General features: G+C 47.9%; 1 protein-coding gene across 13 annotated transcripts in view; it reads left to right on the forward strand.

Moving 5' to 3' along the window:
* ARVCF (ARVCF delta catenin family member) overlaps positions 1–17,344 on the forward strand; it is a 615,179-nt gene that overhangs the window by 452,890 nt on the left and 144,945 nt on the right. For all 13 annotated transcript variants that reach the window (XM_081174768.1, XM_081174756.1, XM_081174762.1 and 10 more), the window contains one exon: positions 7,215–7,819. In XM_081174768.1, the coding sequence (XP_081030894.1) occupies positions 7,215–7,819 (605 nt within the window). The remainder of the gene's footprint in view (positions 1–7,214; positions 7,820–17,344) is intronic.

The following is a 17,344-nucleotide window of genomic DNA, read 5'->3' on the forward strand; positions in this document are numbered from 1 at the left end:
TTTCGTGGCTGCTGTCACCCATGCCTACCCATGGCATAGGCCTTTCCTCCCAACCCACAACCTGTTCTCTTTCTTGACCTCGTTGCTGACCTAAAAATGCTACGTTTGAAATGTGACCAACATTCCAGATCCGTGAATCTGCCACGGCTGTCCTAGGTGTGGCTCTCGCTCCTCGGTATAAATTATCCCGAAACAGTTAAAAGAAAAGGCAGACTTGCACTGCTGAGGAAAGCATAATTGCTGACGAAACCCCCTTGGGGCACAGCTAGTCCTTTGTAGATCTTAGAGTGGTGGAGACACTGTTGGTGCTGGTGCAACGAGAGCTTGGCTCACGGAGTGGCTTAATTATTCCTCCGGCGGGGGATCTTGACTTGCAGCTTTTTATGGACTTTGCGGGACCTCATTAGGCAGAAGTATCATTTGCTTGCACATGTCTTGAGGAGAAAGATGCTCGGCTTGTTCCTCTGTCAACACAATATGGGAGCCGAGGACATATGTTTTGTAGCTTGCTCTAAAAACAGCACGCTCTAATTATTTCATGTTGTTGTTTTTTTCCATTCGGCCGCGACTTGGCTAATCTGTTGCCTGATCGATATTTTTTTAATCAGTCGCTTTAGGTCACAAATGCCTCTTCCCCCCTCCCCTTCGCTTTCAACTTCCGAACCACTGAGCACACCATGCGCAGATTTACCAGCTGAGCACTGATCTTAAGATGTGGACTGCAGATGGACCGACGCTCGTTGCGTTTTCAAACGCATGTTGATTTGTAAAGCTGTCGTTTGTCAAAGGGAGGGGGGTGCAAGCTCATAAAAGAGCATTTAATCTCCTTTTTCAAGATTGTTGGCTTCTTCTCGGCTCGTGGAAGCTAATATAATCTCTCGAATGGAGAAGAAATTAAAATAGCTGTGTGTTTGCTCCTTGTATGGACAAACCTCCAGCATGGATAGTGGCTAAGTATTGTGTGGTAAAAAAAATAAAAATAAAAGTACTTGTTATTGCTACTGTAAAGCCCTGTGGAATTTTCTACTCCCACCCTGGGTGGGACAATGAAACGTTTTGTAGTTGAGGAGTAAAAAAAGCTACTTTGAGACTCAAGCCAACAAAACTGAATGTTGGACGCTTCGGAACAGGCGAGAGAAATTGCTTCTTCACACAGCACATATTTGAACTATGGAATTTGCTCCCACGAGAAGTACTGGTGTCCACCAACTTGGACGAAATTGTGAAGAATTAGGTCATCCATGGCTACTAGCCATGATGGTTATTGAAATATACTCGGAGTCGAGTGTGGATTTCATGCTCTTTATTCAGCGCATAGTAGTGAGGAATGAGGTAAAACCTCAGCGCCTAGGGCTTGCCGATCAGAAGGTCGGTGGTTCGAATCCCCGCAGCGGCGTGAGCTCCCGTCTTTCGGTCCCAGCTCCTGCCCACCTAGCAGTTCGAAAGCACCCCTAAGTGCAAGTAGATAAATAGGTACCGCTTTATACCGGGAAGGTAAATGGCATTTCCGTGTGCTGCACTGGTGCTGGCTCGCCAGAGCAGCTTCATCACGCTGGCCACATGACCCAGAAGTGTCTCCGGACAGCGCTGGCCCCCGGCCTCTTAAGTGAGATGGGCGCACAACCCTAGAGTCGGACACGACTGGCCCGTACGGGCAGGGGTACCTTTACCTTTAGTGAGGAATGGAAGTTTCCCCGAACTGTCTGCTTTATATACATTATTTACACAACGGGCCCCACGTGATTGGCTAATTCCGGGATTCTCCTGTAGGCCAATCAGGTTGCGGATTCACTTCTACCTGGAGCTGGATTGGGTGGCTTCTGTGGACCAATCAGACTGCTGCATTCTGTATCCTGTTGTTCTAGGGCCAATCAGACTGCCTCATTGTGAATCCTATTGTTGTAGGACCAATCAGACTGCTGCATTCTGGATCCTATTCAACTCAGTACATAACAGTTATGCTCTGTGGCCACTATTGCAGGAGATATGCTTCCAATTACCACTTTCTAGGGATACCAAAAGGGACACGGGTGGAGCTGTGGGTTAAACCACAGAGCCTAGGACTTGCTGATCAGAAGGTCGGCGGTTCGAATCCCCACGACGGGGTGAGCTCCCGTTGCTTGGTCCCTGCTCCTGCCAACCTAGCAGTTCGAAAGCACATCAAGTGCAAGTAGATAAATAGGTACCGCTCCAGCGGGAAGTTAAACGGTGTTTTCGTGTGCTGCTCTGGTTCGCCAGAAGCGGCTTAGTCATGCTGGCCACATGACACGGAAGCTGTATGCCGGCTCCCTCGGCCAATAAAGCGAGATAAGCGCCGCAACCCCAGAGTCGGTCACGACTGGACCTAATGGTAAGGGGTCCCTTTACCTTTACTTAGGGATACCAAATGGGGAGAATTCCTGTTGCTCTTAGACCCTGCTTGCAGCTTCTCATAGGTATCTGGTTGGTCACCATAAGATCAGGATCCTGGACTAGATGGACCATTGGCCTCATCCAGCAGGGCTTGTCTTGTGTTCTAAGCCAATCTCTACTGGAGACATGAAGGCAGGAGACACAAAAGATTGCCCTTGGGATAGATCAGCTTTTATAATTATGTCTGCTGCTGCTTGTCTCCAAACAGGTAGTCTCAATTGAGTCATAACTAGGGCTGGGGAAGAAAGTTGGCTCAGTTCACAATGAAGGGTTCCTGAAACAATACATGAACAGAGACGCAGCCATCCTGTGATATTTGCACTGCTCTGAATTTTGTAATATGATTCTTCAGTCCGGTAACATGTGCCGAAAGAAAACAACAACAACAACAACAACAACAACAACAACAACAACAACAACAACAACAACAACAACAACAACAACAACAATATATTTATACCCCGCCCATCTGGCTGGGTTTCCCTAGCCACTCTGGGCGGCTTCCAACAAAATATTAAAATACAATAATCTATTAAACATTAAAAGCTTCCCTAAACAGGGCTGCCTTCAGATGTCTTCTAAAAGTCTGGTAGTTGTTTTTCTCTTTGACATCTGGCGGGTGGCACTACCGAGAAGGCCCTCTGCCTGGTTCCCTGTAACTTGGCTTCTCGCAGCGAGTAAAGAGCATATTAGGGTGAATTGTGCATGAAATGCATGCCAATATTACCTTTAAATCCTGAAAATAACCTGCATTGCATTAGAGGAATTTGCTTGCAAAAGTTGCATTATATTAGTGATGCAAGGAAGTGACGTAACATTGCTCTCCACCATCTGATAACCAAGATGGACAAGGCACTGGGGATCTGGGATTGGCTCTTCCATTGCTTTGAACACCAGCCCAGAGAATGTGGCAGGGAGAGAAGCCATTGCCTTGGGGCAGATGGCTGGCAGCTACAGAAGGGTCACAGCTCAGTGGTAGAGTATCTACCTCACATGCAAAATTCCCAGGTTCGATTCCCAGTATCTCCAGTTAGGCTGGGAGAAAACCCAGTCTAAAAACCTGGATAACTGCTGCCAGTCAGTGTCAAGAAGGCAGAAGTAGGTGGAACAGTGGCCTGAATTTGCTGTGTTCTTACATTGTTGTTGCTTTAGGTGGGGGAAAATCTTCCTCCCTCCAGTTTTCTCCTTCTTCAGTTGATCTTCGTTCCAGTAAGAAAAGCTTACCATGCACCTTTAGGTTTATCCTTTGAAGAGTAACTCTCTCAATGGCCACCTCTCCTGGTGGTTATATGGTGCCTCCAGCTCCAGAGGTAGTTTGCGGGTGGTGCTGTCGTCTAAACCGCCAAGCCTCTTGGGCTTGCCGATCAGAAGGTTGGCGGTTCGAATCCCCGCAACAGAGTGAGCTCCCGTTGCTCTGTCCCAGCTCCTGCCAACCTAGCAGTTTGGAAGCACACCAGCGCAAGTAGATCAATAGGTACCGCTACAACAGGAAGGTAAACGGCGTTTCCGTGCGCTCTGGTTTCCGTCACAGTGTTCCATTGTGCCAGAAGCGGTTTAGTCCTGCTGGCCACAAGACCCGGAAAGCTGTCTGTGGACAAACACCGGCTCCCTTGGCCTGAAAGCGAGATGAGCGCCGCAACCCCATAGTCGCCTTTGATTGGACTTAACCATCCAGGGGTCCTTTACCTTTTTTACCTGCTAGGCTGATGCTTTCATTTTCTGTTTGTGGGTTTCCAAGTGGCCTCTATCTAGTGGACGACTGTGGAAAACTGGAAGCTGGACAGACCTTTGTCTATATGCAGCAGGGCCCGTATGTTCTTATACAGTGGTACCTCAGGTTACAGACGCTTCAAGTTACAGACGCTTCAGGTTACAGACTCCGCTAACCCAGAAATAGTACCTCAGGTTAAGAACCTTGCTTCAGGATGAAAACAAATCGTGCTCTGGCGGCAGTGGGAGGCCCCATTAGTTAAAGTGGTACTTCAGGTTAAGAACAGTTTCAGGTTAAGAATGGACCACCGGAACGAATTAAGTTTGTAACCAGAGGTACCACTGTACAGGGAAATCTGGTGGGGAAAGATGAGGTACCACTGTAGTGTCTACAACAGGCATAGGCAAACTCTGCCCTCCAGATATTTTGGGACTACAACTCCCATGATCCCTAGCTAACAGGACCACTGATCAGGGATGATGGGAATTGTAGTCCCAAAACATCTGGAGGGCCGAGTTTGCCTATGCCTGGTCTACAAGGACTGGCAGAGGCTCTCCAGGGTTCCTGGAAGGGGACATTCTCAGCTACACCTGGAGATGCCTTTGACTGAATGTGGGACCTTCGGCATGCAGACCTTCCAGGTGTCCCTATTTTCCAGGGACGTTCTTGTCTCTGTTTCTGATCCTGGAATGCCCCACTTTTCCTTAGGATTTCCCTGTTTTCATTGGAGAAATGTTGGAGGGTATGGAGTTATCTGACCCCCGAGCCGTCTGAAGGCAATCCTATACAGTGGTACCTCGGGTTACATACGCTTCAGGTTACAGATGCTTCAGGTTACAGATGCTTCAGGTTACAGACTCTGCTAACCCAGAAATATTACCTCGGGTTAATAACTTTGCTTCAGGATGAGAACAGAAATTGTGCTCTGGTGGTGCGGCGGCAGCGGGAGGCCCCATTAGATAAAGTGGTGCTTCAGGTTAAGAACAGTTTCAGGTTAAGAACGGACCTCCGGAACAAATTAAGTTCTTAACCCGAGGTAGCACTGTACAGGCAATTTTTTAAAAAAAAACTTAAATGTTTTATTATGTTTTTATATCTGTTGGAAGCTGCCCAGAGTGGCTGGGGTAACCCAGTCAGATGTGTGGGGTATAAACAGTAAAGTTATCGTTATGGAATGGGACGTCCCCATTTTCATCGGTTAAATGTTCGAGGGTATGTTCATGCAAGGCAGATACTCTGCATGTCTCTCTGCACCTGGCTGTTGTTTATGCATGCATGTTAGTCTCTGTTTGAGCAAAGGTCTCCAACCCCGACACAGAGACAGAACGATCGCCTGCCATCTTTATTAGGTGATTGCCCATGCCATTGGTGTGCGTGGACTGTACTGAATATTCTGCTGTGAACCACCGTTGCCATCCTTGATAAATTTGCTAACAGGCCTGTTTAAAAATAAATAAAAGAGATGGGTCTTGAACTCCGGTGCATGAAATCAACAAATTTGACTCACGGCGACTACAGAAATTGCTTTTGGCAGTAAATAGGATGTGGCCGTGGCGTGCCCTGGAAGCAAATTATCTGCACCAATATTAAAGTCCATTCCTCCCTGCCCTGCTATATTACACCACCGTGAAATGGTTGAGCCTTAAGGGGGCATTGGGTGAGTAATAGATGTCCACAGGAAAATGTTACATTATGTGATTCCTGGTGGCCTTCGCTTTTAGGTGCTCCGGTGGTCTTAAAATGTGGGGGGAGTTTTGTTGATGGCTTTGCTACGGTTTACTTAGATGTTGCTTTTCCACAATGAGCTGCTTAGAGCAAACATTCAAAACATCAGAATACAAATATAGCAATTTTCAGAGCGTGTCAGCAAATTCAACAAATTAACAAATGCAGAATAAATTCAACATTACAGACAAAAACCACGACAATCTAGGTTTAAATACATGAATACAAAGCAAAGTAAGAGTTAGGATTCTGGCCGTCCTGCACCCAAAGGAGTCTGGCTTAAATACAGTTCAGAAAGGAGGGGTGCTGTCACCAGTCTAGATGACATACAGCTGACTCCTTACTCCAGAGTAAAAGAAAGAATGTGAGTGTTCTAAATGGGAGGAGCTAGAGGACCTGTGAATGGAGCAAAATGGTGACACTCAGGGGGTTTCATTCACTTGAAACGAACTAGTTCAATGAAGACCACGGAATTCATTCTAAACCTGAAAGTAATTCCCATAACAGCCAGGTGAACTTTGCATGAATTTATTTCATTTTGGAGTGAACTTTGAATGATTTCGAGTTCGTCTACAACAGGCTTCCTCAACCTCATCCCTCCAGATGTTTTTGGCCTACAACTCCTAGCTAGCAGGACCAGTGGTCAGGGATGATGGGAATTGTAGTCTCAAAACATATGGAGGGCAGAGTCTGAGGAAACCTGGTCTACAAGTTCATTCCCTTACATGTGGTGTGTGGGTTTTTTCCCATTTATTATTTAGACTCTCTGGGTGTTTAAGCTTAAAAATCATAATTGCTGGGGAAAATAAAGAATTCATATTCCAGTAACAATGTGCTGGTGTTTTCTTAGTCTTCTTAAGTACTTTTTATACTTAAGTATATTTTATACAGGCACAGCAGCTTGTAACATTCTAGATGCTGGGTGGGGAATTGCTGAAGGTCATTTGGATGAATTTAAATCAAACTGTGAACTGGACAAAATGGGTTTTGATGGGGATGTAGGAAGCTATCTTATACAGAATCAGACCATCTAGCTGAGGATCGTCTACACAGAATCATAAAATTGTAGAGTTGGAGGGAACCATGTGGGTTCTCTAGTCTAACCCCATTCATTGCAGGAATCTTTTCCCCAATGTGGGGCTCAAACTCACAACCCCGAGATAGAGGTGCAGCCTCATGCTCTACTGACTGAGCTATATCTACCTCTGAGCTATGGCCCCTCCAATAAGATGGAGGGTTACCTGCAGCTGCCAGGTGGATGTGCTTTGTGTCATTTGACGCACTGTGAAAATGATTTCAAAAGTGGGCCCAATCGATGGTGTTCGGGAAAACGCTCATGGCTCTATCTTTCCTCTCTGTTTCTCAGGTGACGAAAATGGTCAAAACTGTCACAACCAGAACTGTCCGGCAGGTCCCCGTTGGGCCTGATGGGCTCCCCGTGATGGATGGATCATCTCCCATGGGCAGCTACACTGACTCCATAGACAGGAGACACATGAAGAATGGGGAGCGGTACATCACGCCGCAAGCTTCTTCCACCTTGACCCGCTCTTACAACAGCTACGACTCCTATCCCGATGGTCACGACAGCCAGTACCGCCCGTTCATGGGTCACGACGGTTACGGGGAGCTGCCCGACAACTACGGTAGCTTGTCCCGGGGCGTCAATTACCGCCCGCGCTACGGCTACGTCCCCGGGAACAGTTACCGGCCGGAGGACGGTAGCTTCACGTTGCCAAGCAGAAGGGATAACTACGGTCCACTACCCCAGCCCCAGGTCCCAACGGGGAGCAACGCAGACCTGAACCGCTCCCAGCCAGAACGATTCCAGCCAGAGCCATACGGGCTCGAGGATGATAACCGCAGCCTCGGGGTTGACGACGAGGGGTATGAGCTGGATCCGGAGTATTCGACCGTGAACCGTCGGACATCGGCTGGGATGCCTGAGAGAGGAAGACCTCACAAGACGAGGTAAAGGGATTGGGTTGCATATTTACTTTCCCCTACCTATCTACTCTTACAGGTTGTGAAAACAGGTACCTACCGGGGCAGACTTTAGTTATATGAAGCCCTGAGCAAAGGTAAACTTTGACACTCCCCTCCCAAAATATTTCTCATATATTTACTATTTATTCTTTTTGACTTTAATTCAATGTTACATATATATTTGTATGTGTGTGTATTACAGTGAATTAAAGGGAAGAAGAAGAAAAAGGGGGAAAATATAAAACATTTTAAAAAGCAGAGAAAACAGAACAACCCTCAAATATTATTGAGATTGCAAAACTATGTACAGTGGTACCTCTGGTTGCAGAACTGGATCTGTTCCGGAGGCCCGTTCGCAACATGAATAGAACGCAACCCTCAGTGGCGAGTCTGCACACACGCAGGTCATGATTCGCCGCTTCTGCGCATATGCATGACATAATTTTGCGTGTCTGCACATGCACAAGTGGTGAAACCCAGAAGTAACCCTTTCCGGTACTTCCGGGTCATCACGGGACACAACCTGAAAAAAGTATCAACGTAACATGAGGTATGACTGTAGTATATATGCAAGTAGATAAACTTACTATTTCCCTTGAGTATACATTGGTTTGTGGGTCACTATGGTTTTGATAAATACGTCCCAAGTATAATTAAATTCGTCCATCCATAATCTTCACCTGTAAACAGTCCATTCATGGGTTGCAAGAATTGTCATGTCGTCCATCCATCTATCAAAGGAGACCATGTTTTTGTCCTTCCAATGTATCAGTATCAATCTTCCTGCAGATTTAAGGGCAAATGATTTTCACAAGATTGCCTTTTGGTACAGTCGCCCTTTTATGGATCCTCTCAGGAGGTAGCCATATAAATATAGCTATTATCATTATTATTTTGCACCCTTTGACTCATTGCCCTGTGCAGGGGAACCGCCCACACTGTCCTAAATCAGGCACTGAACCCAGAGCAGGAGAGCAGTTCTGGCTTGCTGGCATCTGCTGAATGGCTGGCTATCCTGGAGGAATAGTATATATGCAGGGCTCCCAGTACACTGCACAGCTGCCAGCATCAGAGGCACAGTGCTTCTGGGCAGCAGATGATGGGGAGCCACTGCAGCAAAGGCCCTGCTTGTGAGTTTCCCAGAAGTATCTTGCTGGCCTCTCTGAGAACAGGTTGTTGGATTAGATGGGCATTTGGTCTCATCAAGTGAGGTCCCCGGCTGATACTGCATCCTTGTAAGAAATGGCAACTCTTCAGAATTACGTGACAATTAAACAACTTGAGTCTCCTGGTACCTATTCAATTGCATCTTTTAAGAATCATAGGCATCTCTTTCTGGCCCATTATTCTTTGGCAACTTGCTCACGAGGATTCCCCTCCCCCCTCCCCACTTTGCATTTCTTCTGTGGTTTTTTTCCATATTTAAATACAACCGAGGAACTTTTGACAAGCAATTTAATTTGACTGCAGCTTGTAGAAGCATAAAGAGGCACGTGCCAGGCCTCCTCTATAAGGCAGCGTTGCTTGTTGGCTTAAAAAAAGGAAAAATATTCAAAGCCATTTTTGCACAAATAAATTAGCCTTCGCCTTTCATTTCCCAGGAGCCTTTGACAATAAATAATGCCTTCTGTTTAATGATGAAACCCCACGGTAATTAGCCTTTGATTGTGGGCTGGCCTTTGTTTTGTTTCTGTTTCGCTCCTGAGCTTTACTTCCTTAAAAACAGATTTGGCATTCAGTTAAAAGCAGTAGGTTTGATGACACTTGAAACCAATGGAAGAAATATGACTGTCGAGACACTTCAGGTGTCTTACTCCATTGCAGCCTCCCCTTCCTCTTCTGCCAGTGGCAGATGTGCTCCTTTTCAGGATATGCCATTTGCCACTAAACTCCAGTTCAGAATGCTTCTCTGAGCTTTTGAATTGGTGTAATACAGTAGTTAGAGCTACCTGCCCTCGGCTTAGTTCCTTGCAGGTGGGCGGGGACGACATGGAAAGAGAAGAAGATGGGAAATACAACAGCCTTTGGGAAAGGTTATTCATTTATGCATTTACTGAAATATTTTTAGACTGCAATTTCATAGTAATACAGCAAGGCAGTTGGCAACGTGCAAAATCGCAGTAAGATAAATAAAACATCAACTGATAAAGAAATTCACATTGCAAACCCCTTTCTGAGTAACAGAGCTCTTAGGGGACAGCTAAAAGAAAGCAGAGAGGATTCCTCCCAAACTTCTGCTAGCAGGGAGTTCCACCTGACAGGACCTGTCACACTAAATACTCAGTCCTTAGTAAAGACCAACCAAACCTTAGGGGAACGAGTTAGGCTGAGAAGCCATAACTGGCCCCCAAATCACCTAGCAAGCTTAATGGCTGAGTGGACCCTTCGACTCTTAGACTTATTGACTAAATGCTGGCCCACACTTTCTCTCAGCTTCTAAATTTCTCAGAGTACAGTGACTCATTTGTTGTCCCTACATGGGATGGATGGCTTAGGGCACCCAATGAGAAACGGGAGCCTGCAGCAGCTTTTGCAACTGATCACAATGAGACTTCTCACTGATAGCATAGTCAAAAATTCAGGGCAGGGCCCCTTGTAAGATGATAAAACCTCCTAAGATTAGCGTGCAGAAATCTTTTTTTAAAAATACAAAAATGATTAGTGTGATGGGATGATGGGCTGCTTGTGCGTAAAATCGTAGTCCCTCAGAGTGTGTGCAAATCCACAAACCTCTGTCTGTGACAGAGCTCCTCAGACATGTCTGCTCTAGTCACTTGCAGATTCCGACAGTGGTTGCTTTCGGAATCGTTTCCAGCATAAAAGCTCCTTAACGGAAACACGTCTTCTGGACTCACGGCGTGACAGCTTCTGGCGAGGAGTGGGTCTCCCTATGGGAGCTTCAGACACCCCCCCACTGTTCTCGCTGGACGTGTCCCTGAGCCCTCCCTCTTGCTCACTTTCCCTCAGAGTTCCACCTCTTTCCCTGCTGGTCCCTGCTTCCGCTGCTGAGTCCCTCCCAGCCTCCGTGAGCCCTTTCCCCACCTGTTCCTCCGATGGCAGTTCCCTGACATCCACTTCCCCTCCAGGGCCCCCTTCACCCCCTCCCATTCCCTCTCCTCTGGGCGGTGAGGAGGTAAAACCCCGAAAAGAATCCTCTTCAGCTTCAGACGTCTCGAACATTTCCCTCCATTGGTCTCCGTTCCGGCTCGCTGAATCCTCCTCCTCCTCGGAATCTGTGAACCCCTCCAACTCCTCTTCTTCGTCGGTGGTGGCAAAGTATTCCCTCCGGAACCTCGCCACAGGCTGAGGTTTACGTGGGAACCTCTGATGAAAAGCTTCTATTAAAACCTCGTCATTGACATCCTCTGCCATGACCCAGGTGTTTTCCGACTCCGGTTCCCCTTCCCACATTACCAAATACTCTACTTGATCTCCCTTCCACCTGGAATCGAGGATCTCCGCCACATGGCTGCTGTGTTCCCTTTCCTCCATTGCTGGTCCCTGAGTGACCCTCCCTTCTCTGTCCCCTTTATACGGTGACAGCAACGACCTGTGGAAAACTGGGTGCAGCTTCATGTGGTTCGGTAACCGGAGTCTGAAAGCCACTGGGTTGACCTGTTGCGTGACTTCAAAGGGACCCAATCTTTTGGGTCTTAACTTCTTACAACCCCCTTTGAATGGTAACCCTTGGGTTGACAGCCACACCTGGTCCCCCACCCTAATGGTTTCACCTTCTCTTCTGTTTTTGTCTGCCTGCCTCTTATATTCCTCCTTGGCCCTGTCTAAGTTAAGTTGGAGCTGGCGATGGATCGCTTCCATTTCTTCTACGAACTGTTCGGCAGCTGGAACGCTCCAGTTCTCCCCTCCCCCCCCCCCTGGGAAAGCCCGGGGATGGCACTCGTAATTAGCCAAAAAGGGGCTCATCCCCGTGGACACGTTCTCCGCATTGTTGTAGGCAAATTCTGCCAACGCCAGCTTCTCCACCCAATCATTCTCTCTGTCATTCACATAACACCTCAAATATTGCTGGAGGATGCCATTGGCTCTTTCCGCCTGCCCGTTGGTTTCAGGATGCCGGGCAGTCGAAAAATTGACCTCTACATGCAGTAAGCTCATGAGCTTCCTCCAGAACCGGGAAGTAAATTGTTTCCCTCGGTCTGAAACCACCCTCAAGGGGGCGCCATGCAACCTAAACACATTTTCTACAAACAATTTAGCTGTTTCTTCTGCCGTGACAGCATGTGAGCAGGCTATAAAGTGGGCCATTTTGGTCAACAGGTCTACCACAACCATGATGGCTGTTTTCCCTCTGGATTTTGGCAAATCAGTCATGAAATCTATTGCCACTGCTTCCCATGGTCTTTCAGGTGTGGGTAGCGGTTCTAATAACCCTGCGGGTGCCCGCCTCTCCAAGGCTCTCGCCTCCTGGCGCGCCCCTATGGTCAGCGCAGATTTGGTCAGCTGATCCATAGAAACCGCCCTGGGACTCCGGGAAAGTTCATCTTTCACAGCCGAAGCAAGACCTTCTTCAAATAGCATTTGAATGGGCTCCGCCGATAAGTCCCACCCCAATCTATGAACCAGCATGGTGAACTCAGTCCAATACTCACGGACAGATTGGCTTCCCTGTTTGCAAGCCATTAGCTGTCTGCGGACCACTCCCTGCTCAATATCGCTGGAAAACATCAAATCCATCGCACGAAAGAACTTCATTGTGTCCTTCAGGACGTCATTGTGCGTTGCCATCAGGGGTCGAACCCAATCTCTCGCCCCCCTCTCAAGATGCCCAATCACGAAAGCAACTCGCGATTCCTCATCAGGGAACTCATCAAACTGCACATTAAGGGCATATTGCATCTCTGTCCTAAAGGCATGGTAGTCCTTGGGGTCCCCCCCAAACTTCTGCACTAATCCTGGTACCTTTCTGGTGAACTGGGTGCCTTTCCCCTTCTTGTCTGCATCCTGAGCCCTTCTCTCCTCAAGCCTCGCCGTCTGCAGCGCCAGTTGGATTTCCAACGCTCGGTACCTTTCTTCCAAGCTTGGACCCGCTCCAACTCCTGCTTCTCCGGTTCCGGCTGGGTCGCTCATGATGCCTTCTCCTGCACAGGCAGCTTACAAGCACTGTCGGAATGCTGTGATGGGATGATGGGCTGCTTGTGCGTAAAATCGTAGTCCCTCAGAGTGTGTGCAAATCCACAAACCTCTGTCTGTGACAGAGCTCCTCAGACATGTCTGCTCTAGTCACTTGCAGATTCCAACAGTGGTTGCTTTCGGAATCGTTTCCAGCATAAAAGCTCCTTAACGGAAACACGTCTTCTGGACTCACGGCGTGACAGCTTCCGGCGAGGAATGGGTCTCCCTATGGGAGCTTCAGACACCCCCCCCCACTGTTCTCGCTGGACGTGTCCCCGAGCCCTCCCTCTTGCTCACTTTCCCTCAGAGTTCCACCTCTTTCCCTGCTGGTTCCTGCTTTAGCTGCTGAGTCTCTCTCAGCCTCCGTGAGACTTTCCACCAGAGATTCACCTCTCCCCCTGCTGGCCCCTGCTTCCGCTGCTGAGTCCCTCCCAGCCTCCGTGAGCCCTTTCCCCACCTGTTCCTCCGATGGCAGTTCCCTGACAATAAGGAATACTTTGCAACAATCAGTGGAGATCTACTGTGGCTAAAAGTCCAGTTCCTGCAGAGAATTTGCACCCCATTCTCTTGAAACGGAAGCAGACAATGTTTTCAGTGTTTCCCACTCCCAGTTTTCCATGATGCTTTTCCCAACAGGCATTCTATAATGTCTTCTTCTTCCTCTTCTTCTTCTTCTTCTTCTTCTTCTTCTTCTTCTTCTTCTTCTATCACTCATAGCCGAGTAAGATTGTCTTCCATGAACAGGGTCTTAACAGTGAGTCTAGGAGGCCAAGTCTGGATCCACACGTCCTTCCACAGTGAGGACATAACTTTCCGGGCAGGAGTTGAGGAGTTGATCACAGTGAAGGTTTGCCAAGTGTGCCTTCCTCTTAGCACGTTTCTCCCTTTCATTCTGAGTTTGAGCGTCTTCAAAGCCCATGACACCTTCAGTAAAGGCTGTTCTCCAACTGGGGTGCTCGCAGGCCATAATGTAATGTAACCATTCGTTATTATGAGAGCCAGTGCGGTGTAGTGGTTAAGAGCGATAGACTTGTAATCTGGTGAACCGGGTTCGATTCCCCGCTCCTCCACATGCAGCTGCTGGGTGACCTTGGGCTAGTCACACTTCTCTGAAGTCTCTCAGCCCCACTCCCCTCACAGAGTGTTTGTTGTGGGGGAGGAAGGGAAAGGAGAATGTTAGCCGCTTTGAGACTCCTTTAGGTAGTGATAAAGCGGGATATCAAATCCAAACTCGTTGGCTGCTGAGGGACATCCCTCCCTTAGCAGGGATGGATTTCGGTCTTTGGCGGTGCCCTGGGCAAGGCCAACGTTCATCATCCCCTGCCCCTCACCTTCTATTCTGTGCATGCACTATGGCAAAGCTGGGGCAACCCCCTTGGCCTGGTACCCAGTACAGTGGTACCTCAGGTTACAGACGCTTCAGGTTACAGACGCTTCAGGTTACAGACTCCGCTAACCCAGAAATAGTACCTCGGGTTAAGAACTTAGCTTCAGGATGAGAACTGAAAGGAGGCCCCATTAGCTAAAGAGGTGCTTCAGGTTAAGAACAGTTTCAGGTTAAGAACGGACCTCCGGAACGAATTAAGTACGTAACCAGAGGTACCACTGTATAACTTCCCCATTTTCGTTGGAGAAATGTTGGAGGGCATGATGTGAACCAGGGTGTGATAGTGGCTAGAGTGCTGAACTAGAATTTGGGAGCTTAAAGACCCTAGCGGAAGACGGGAAACATTGGATAGAGCCCATTATATCTGTTCTGTATGACAACACTTGAATTCGGAACTTCATATAGAAGTTGGCATGGCAGCCGCAAAGAGACAGAGGCTGCCCAGGCAATTGTGGTTATCAAGGCAGGAAATAACCGTGTCATGCAAGTGTGGCTAAAAGTCCAGTTCCTGCAGAGGAACACTCAGCAGCTTGGTTGGTTTCTGAAAGTGACAATAATATCTGCTTTAGCTGCCTGTTGCCAGCTGCATTGTTTGTCCATTGGCCGAGTTTCATTTATCGCCAGAATTATTAACCTTTCAAGACTTATTGAAAATCGATTCCTGCACTCATTTCTAAGTGGGAAGGAAGCCGCCAGGCTCTCTTTTCATGTCCGATCTCTGAGGGATAGTTGTTTACACCAGGATGGGAGAGTGGGGGGGATAGTGGGAAGCAACAATAAATCAGCACAACATGTCACTAAGTGGAGAAATAGTTGGCCGGGGGGGGGGCGGCTGAGCTGCAGAAATGTGGCCAAGCAAGTGGTGTCTTAAGACCTGGAGCCTTTCTAAAGGGTACTTTCAAAAGTCAATGGAAAAGTAATAATCATCATTCCAATTGGGTCCCAAGTTGCAGGTTGAGTTGAAAGATGAGTCTCAGGTTCGGTATACCCATCCCCTAAATTTCCAGTGTTTGGATGTCGGTGCCATTAGCTTTGTAGTCAGAACAGAATCGCCCATGCACAAGGTGGAGGCATTGAGAGGGGCAGATTTTGGGAAAGTGACCAGTTCCCCTGTACAGTGGTACCTCGGGTTAAGAACTCAATTCGTTCCGGAGGTCCGTTCTTAACCTGAAACTGTTCTTAACCTGAAGCACCACTTTAGCTAATGGGGCCTCCGGCTGCCGCCGTACCGCCTGAGCACGAATTCTGTTCTCATCCTGAAGCAAAGTTCTTAACCCAAGGTACCATTTCTGGGTTAGCGGAGTCTGTAACCTGAAGCGTATGTAACCTGAGGTACCACTGTATTACAGTCGTACCTCATCTCCCGAACGTCTTGGGAGACGAACATTCCGGCTCCCGAACAATCAAAAATCAGAAGTGAGTGTTCTGGTTTTCGAACATTTTTTGGGAAACTGAACGTCCAATGTGGCTTCCACTATTGTTTCTGGTGCACCAGCGCAATCAGGAACCAAACAGAAGCCACGCCTTGGTTTCCAAACTTTTTGGAAGTCGAACAGACTTCCAAAACAGATTCCTTTTGACTTCTGAGGTACGTCTGTATTATTATATTCATTCATTCATTCATTTAAATGTATACCCTGCCCATCTGACTAGGTTGACACAGCCACTCTGGGTGGCTTCCAAAATGTATAAAAACATAATAAACATTAAGCATTAAAAAGCTTCCCTATATAGGGCTGCCTTCAGATGTCTTCTAAAGGTTGTATAGTTACTTATCTCCTTGGCTCAGGGGTTGCATAACTCCATACCCTCCAACATTTCTCTGAAGAAAATAAGGGTGTCCTAAGGAAAAGCAGCGGGGGACGCGGGTGGCGCTGTGGGTTAAACCACAGAGCCTAGGACTTGCCGATCAGAAGGTCAGCAGTTTGAATCCCCGCGACGGGGTGAGCTCCCATTGCTCTGTCCCTGCTCCTGCCAACCTAGCAGTTTGAAAGTACGTCAAAGTGCAAGTAGATAAATAGGTACCGCTCCGGCGGGAAACAGCGTTTCCGTGCACTGCTCTGGTTCGCCATGACCCGGAAGCTGTACGCCGGCTCCCTTGGCCAATAAAGCGAGATGAGCGCCGCAACCCCAGAGTCGGTCATGACTGGAACTAATGGTCAGGGATCCCATGATCCACCTGGAGAAGGAACTGGCAAACCACTCCAGTATTTTGCCAAGAAAACTCCATGGACATATAAAAGGAGAAGCTTTGAGAAGAAAGTGAGAGTTTCCAAGGCATGCTCTGGTTCATGGGATCACGGAAAGTCAAACACGACTAACACGACTAAACAACAAAGGAAAAGCGGACACTCTGGGATCAAATCAGAAACTGAACGGCTCCTGTAAACTCAGGACCGTCCCTGGAAAATAGGGACATTTCGGGGGGGGGGGTCTGTGGCATGTTCATGTTGACTTATAAGAGCTGTAACAACAAGTTTAGAAACCAGAGCTCAAAAAAGAGGAGGGAGGCTGATTTCCTGATGGCTCCTTGTAGCAATCGGCCTAGTGCCGCTTTTTCTCCGCGTACCTGCCGGCGAATCCAGCAGATGGGTTAAACCTGTAATCCCTTTGCTAATTGTCAGTTGCCTGGTTCCTTGCATATCTGATTGGACAGGTAGCTGGCTATTTGCTCCTCTCTCTCTCTCTCCCTCCCTCTCTCCTCTCACTGCTGACCCAATTTCAGAACACTCGCATTTGAATATAGATTGGAAAGCGGGGTGGCGGCGAAACGGAACGGCTTCTTCCGAGAGCGCCTTCAAATTCACAAGAAGCAGATTTTCCGTCTGTCTGCACACCAATGTGCGTCCATACGTCTTGTGCTAATTTTTGTCAAGCCGTAACAGAAGATGATGATAAGAGCCCTGCTCAGCCAGACGAAAGGCCTGCCTAGTCCGGTATCCTGTTTTTCCGGGGCACGGCATGGAGAAAGTGAACAGGGGAGTCTTTCT

The sequence above is a fragment of the Podarcis bocagei genome (assembly GCF_964188305.1).
Source record: "Podarcis bocagei genome assembly, chromosome: 16".
Taxonomy (NCBI): domain Eukaryota; kingdom Metazoa; phylum Chordata; class Lepidosauria; order Squamata; family Lacertidae; genus Podarcis; species Podarcis bocagei.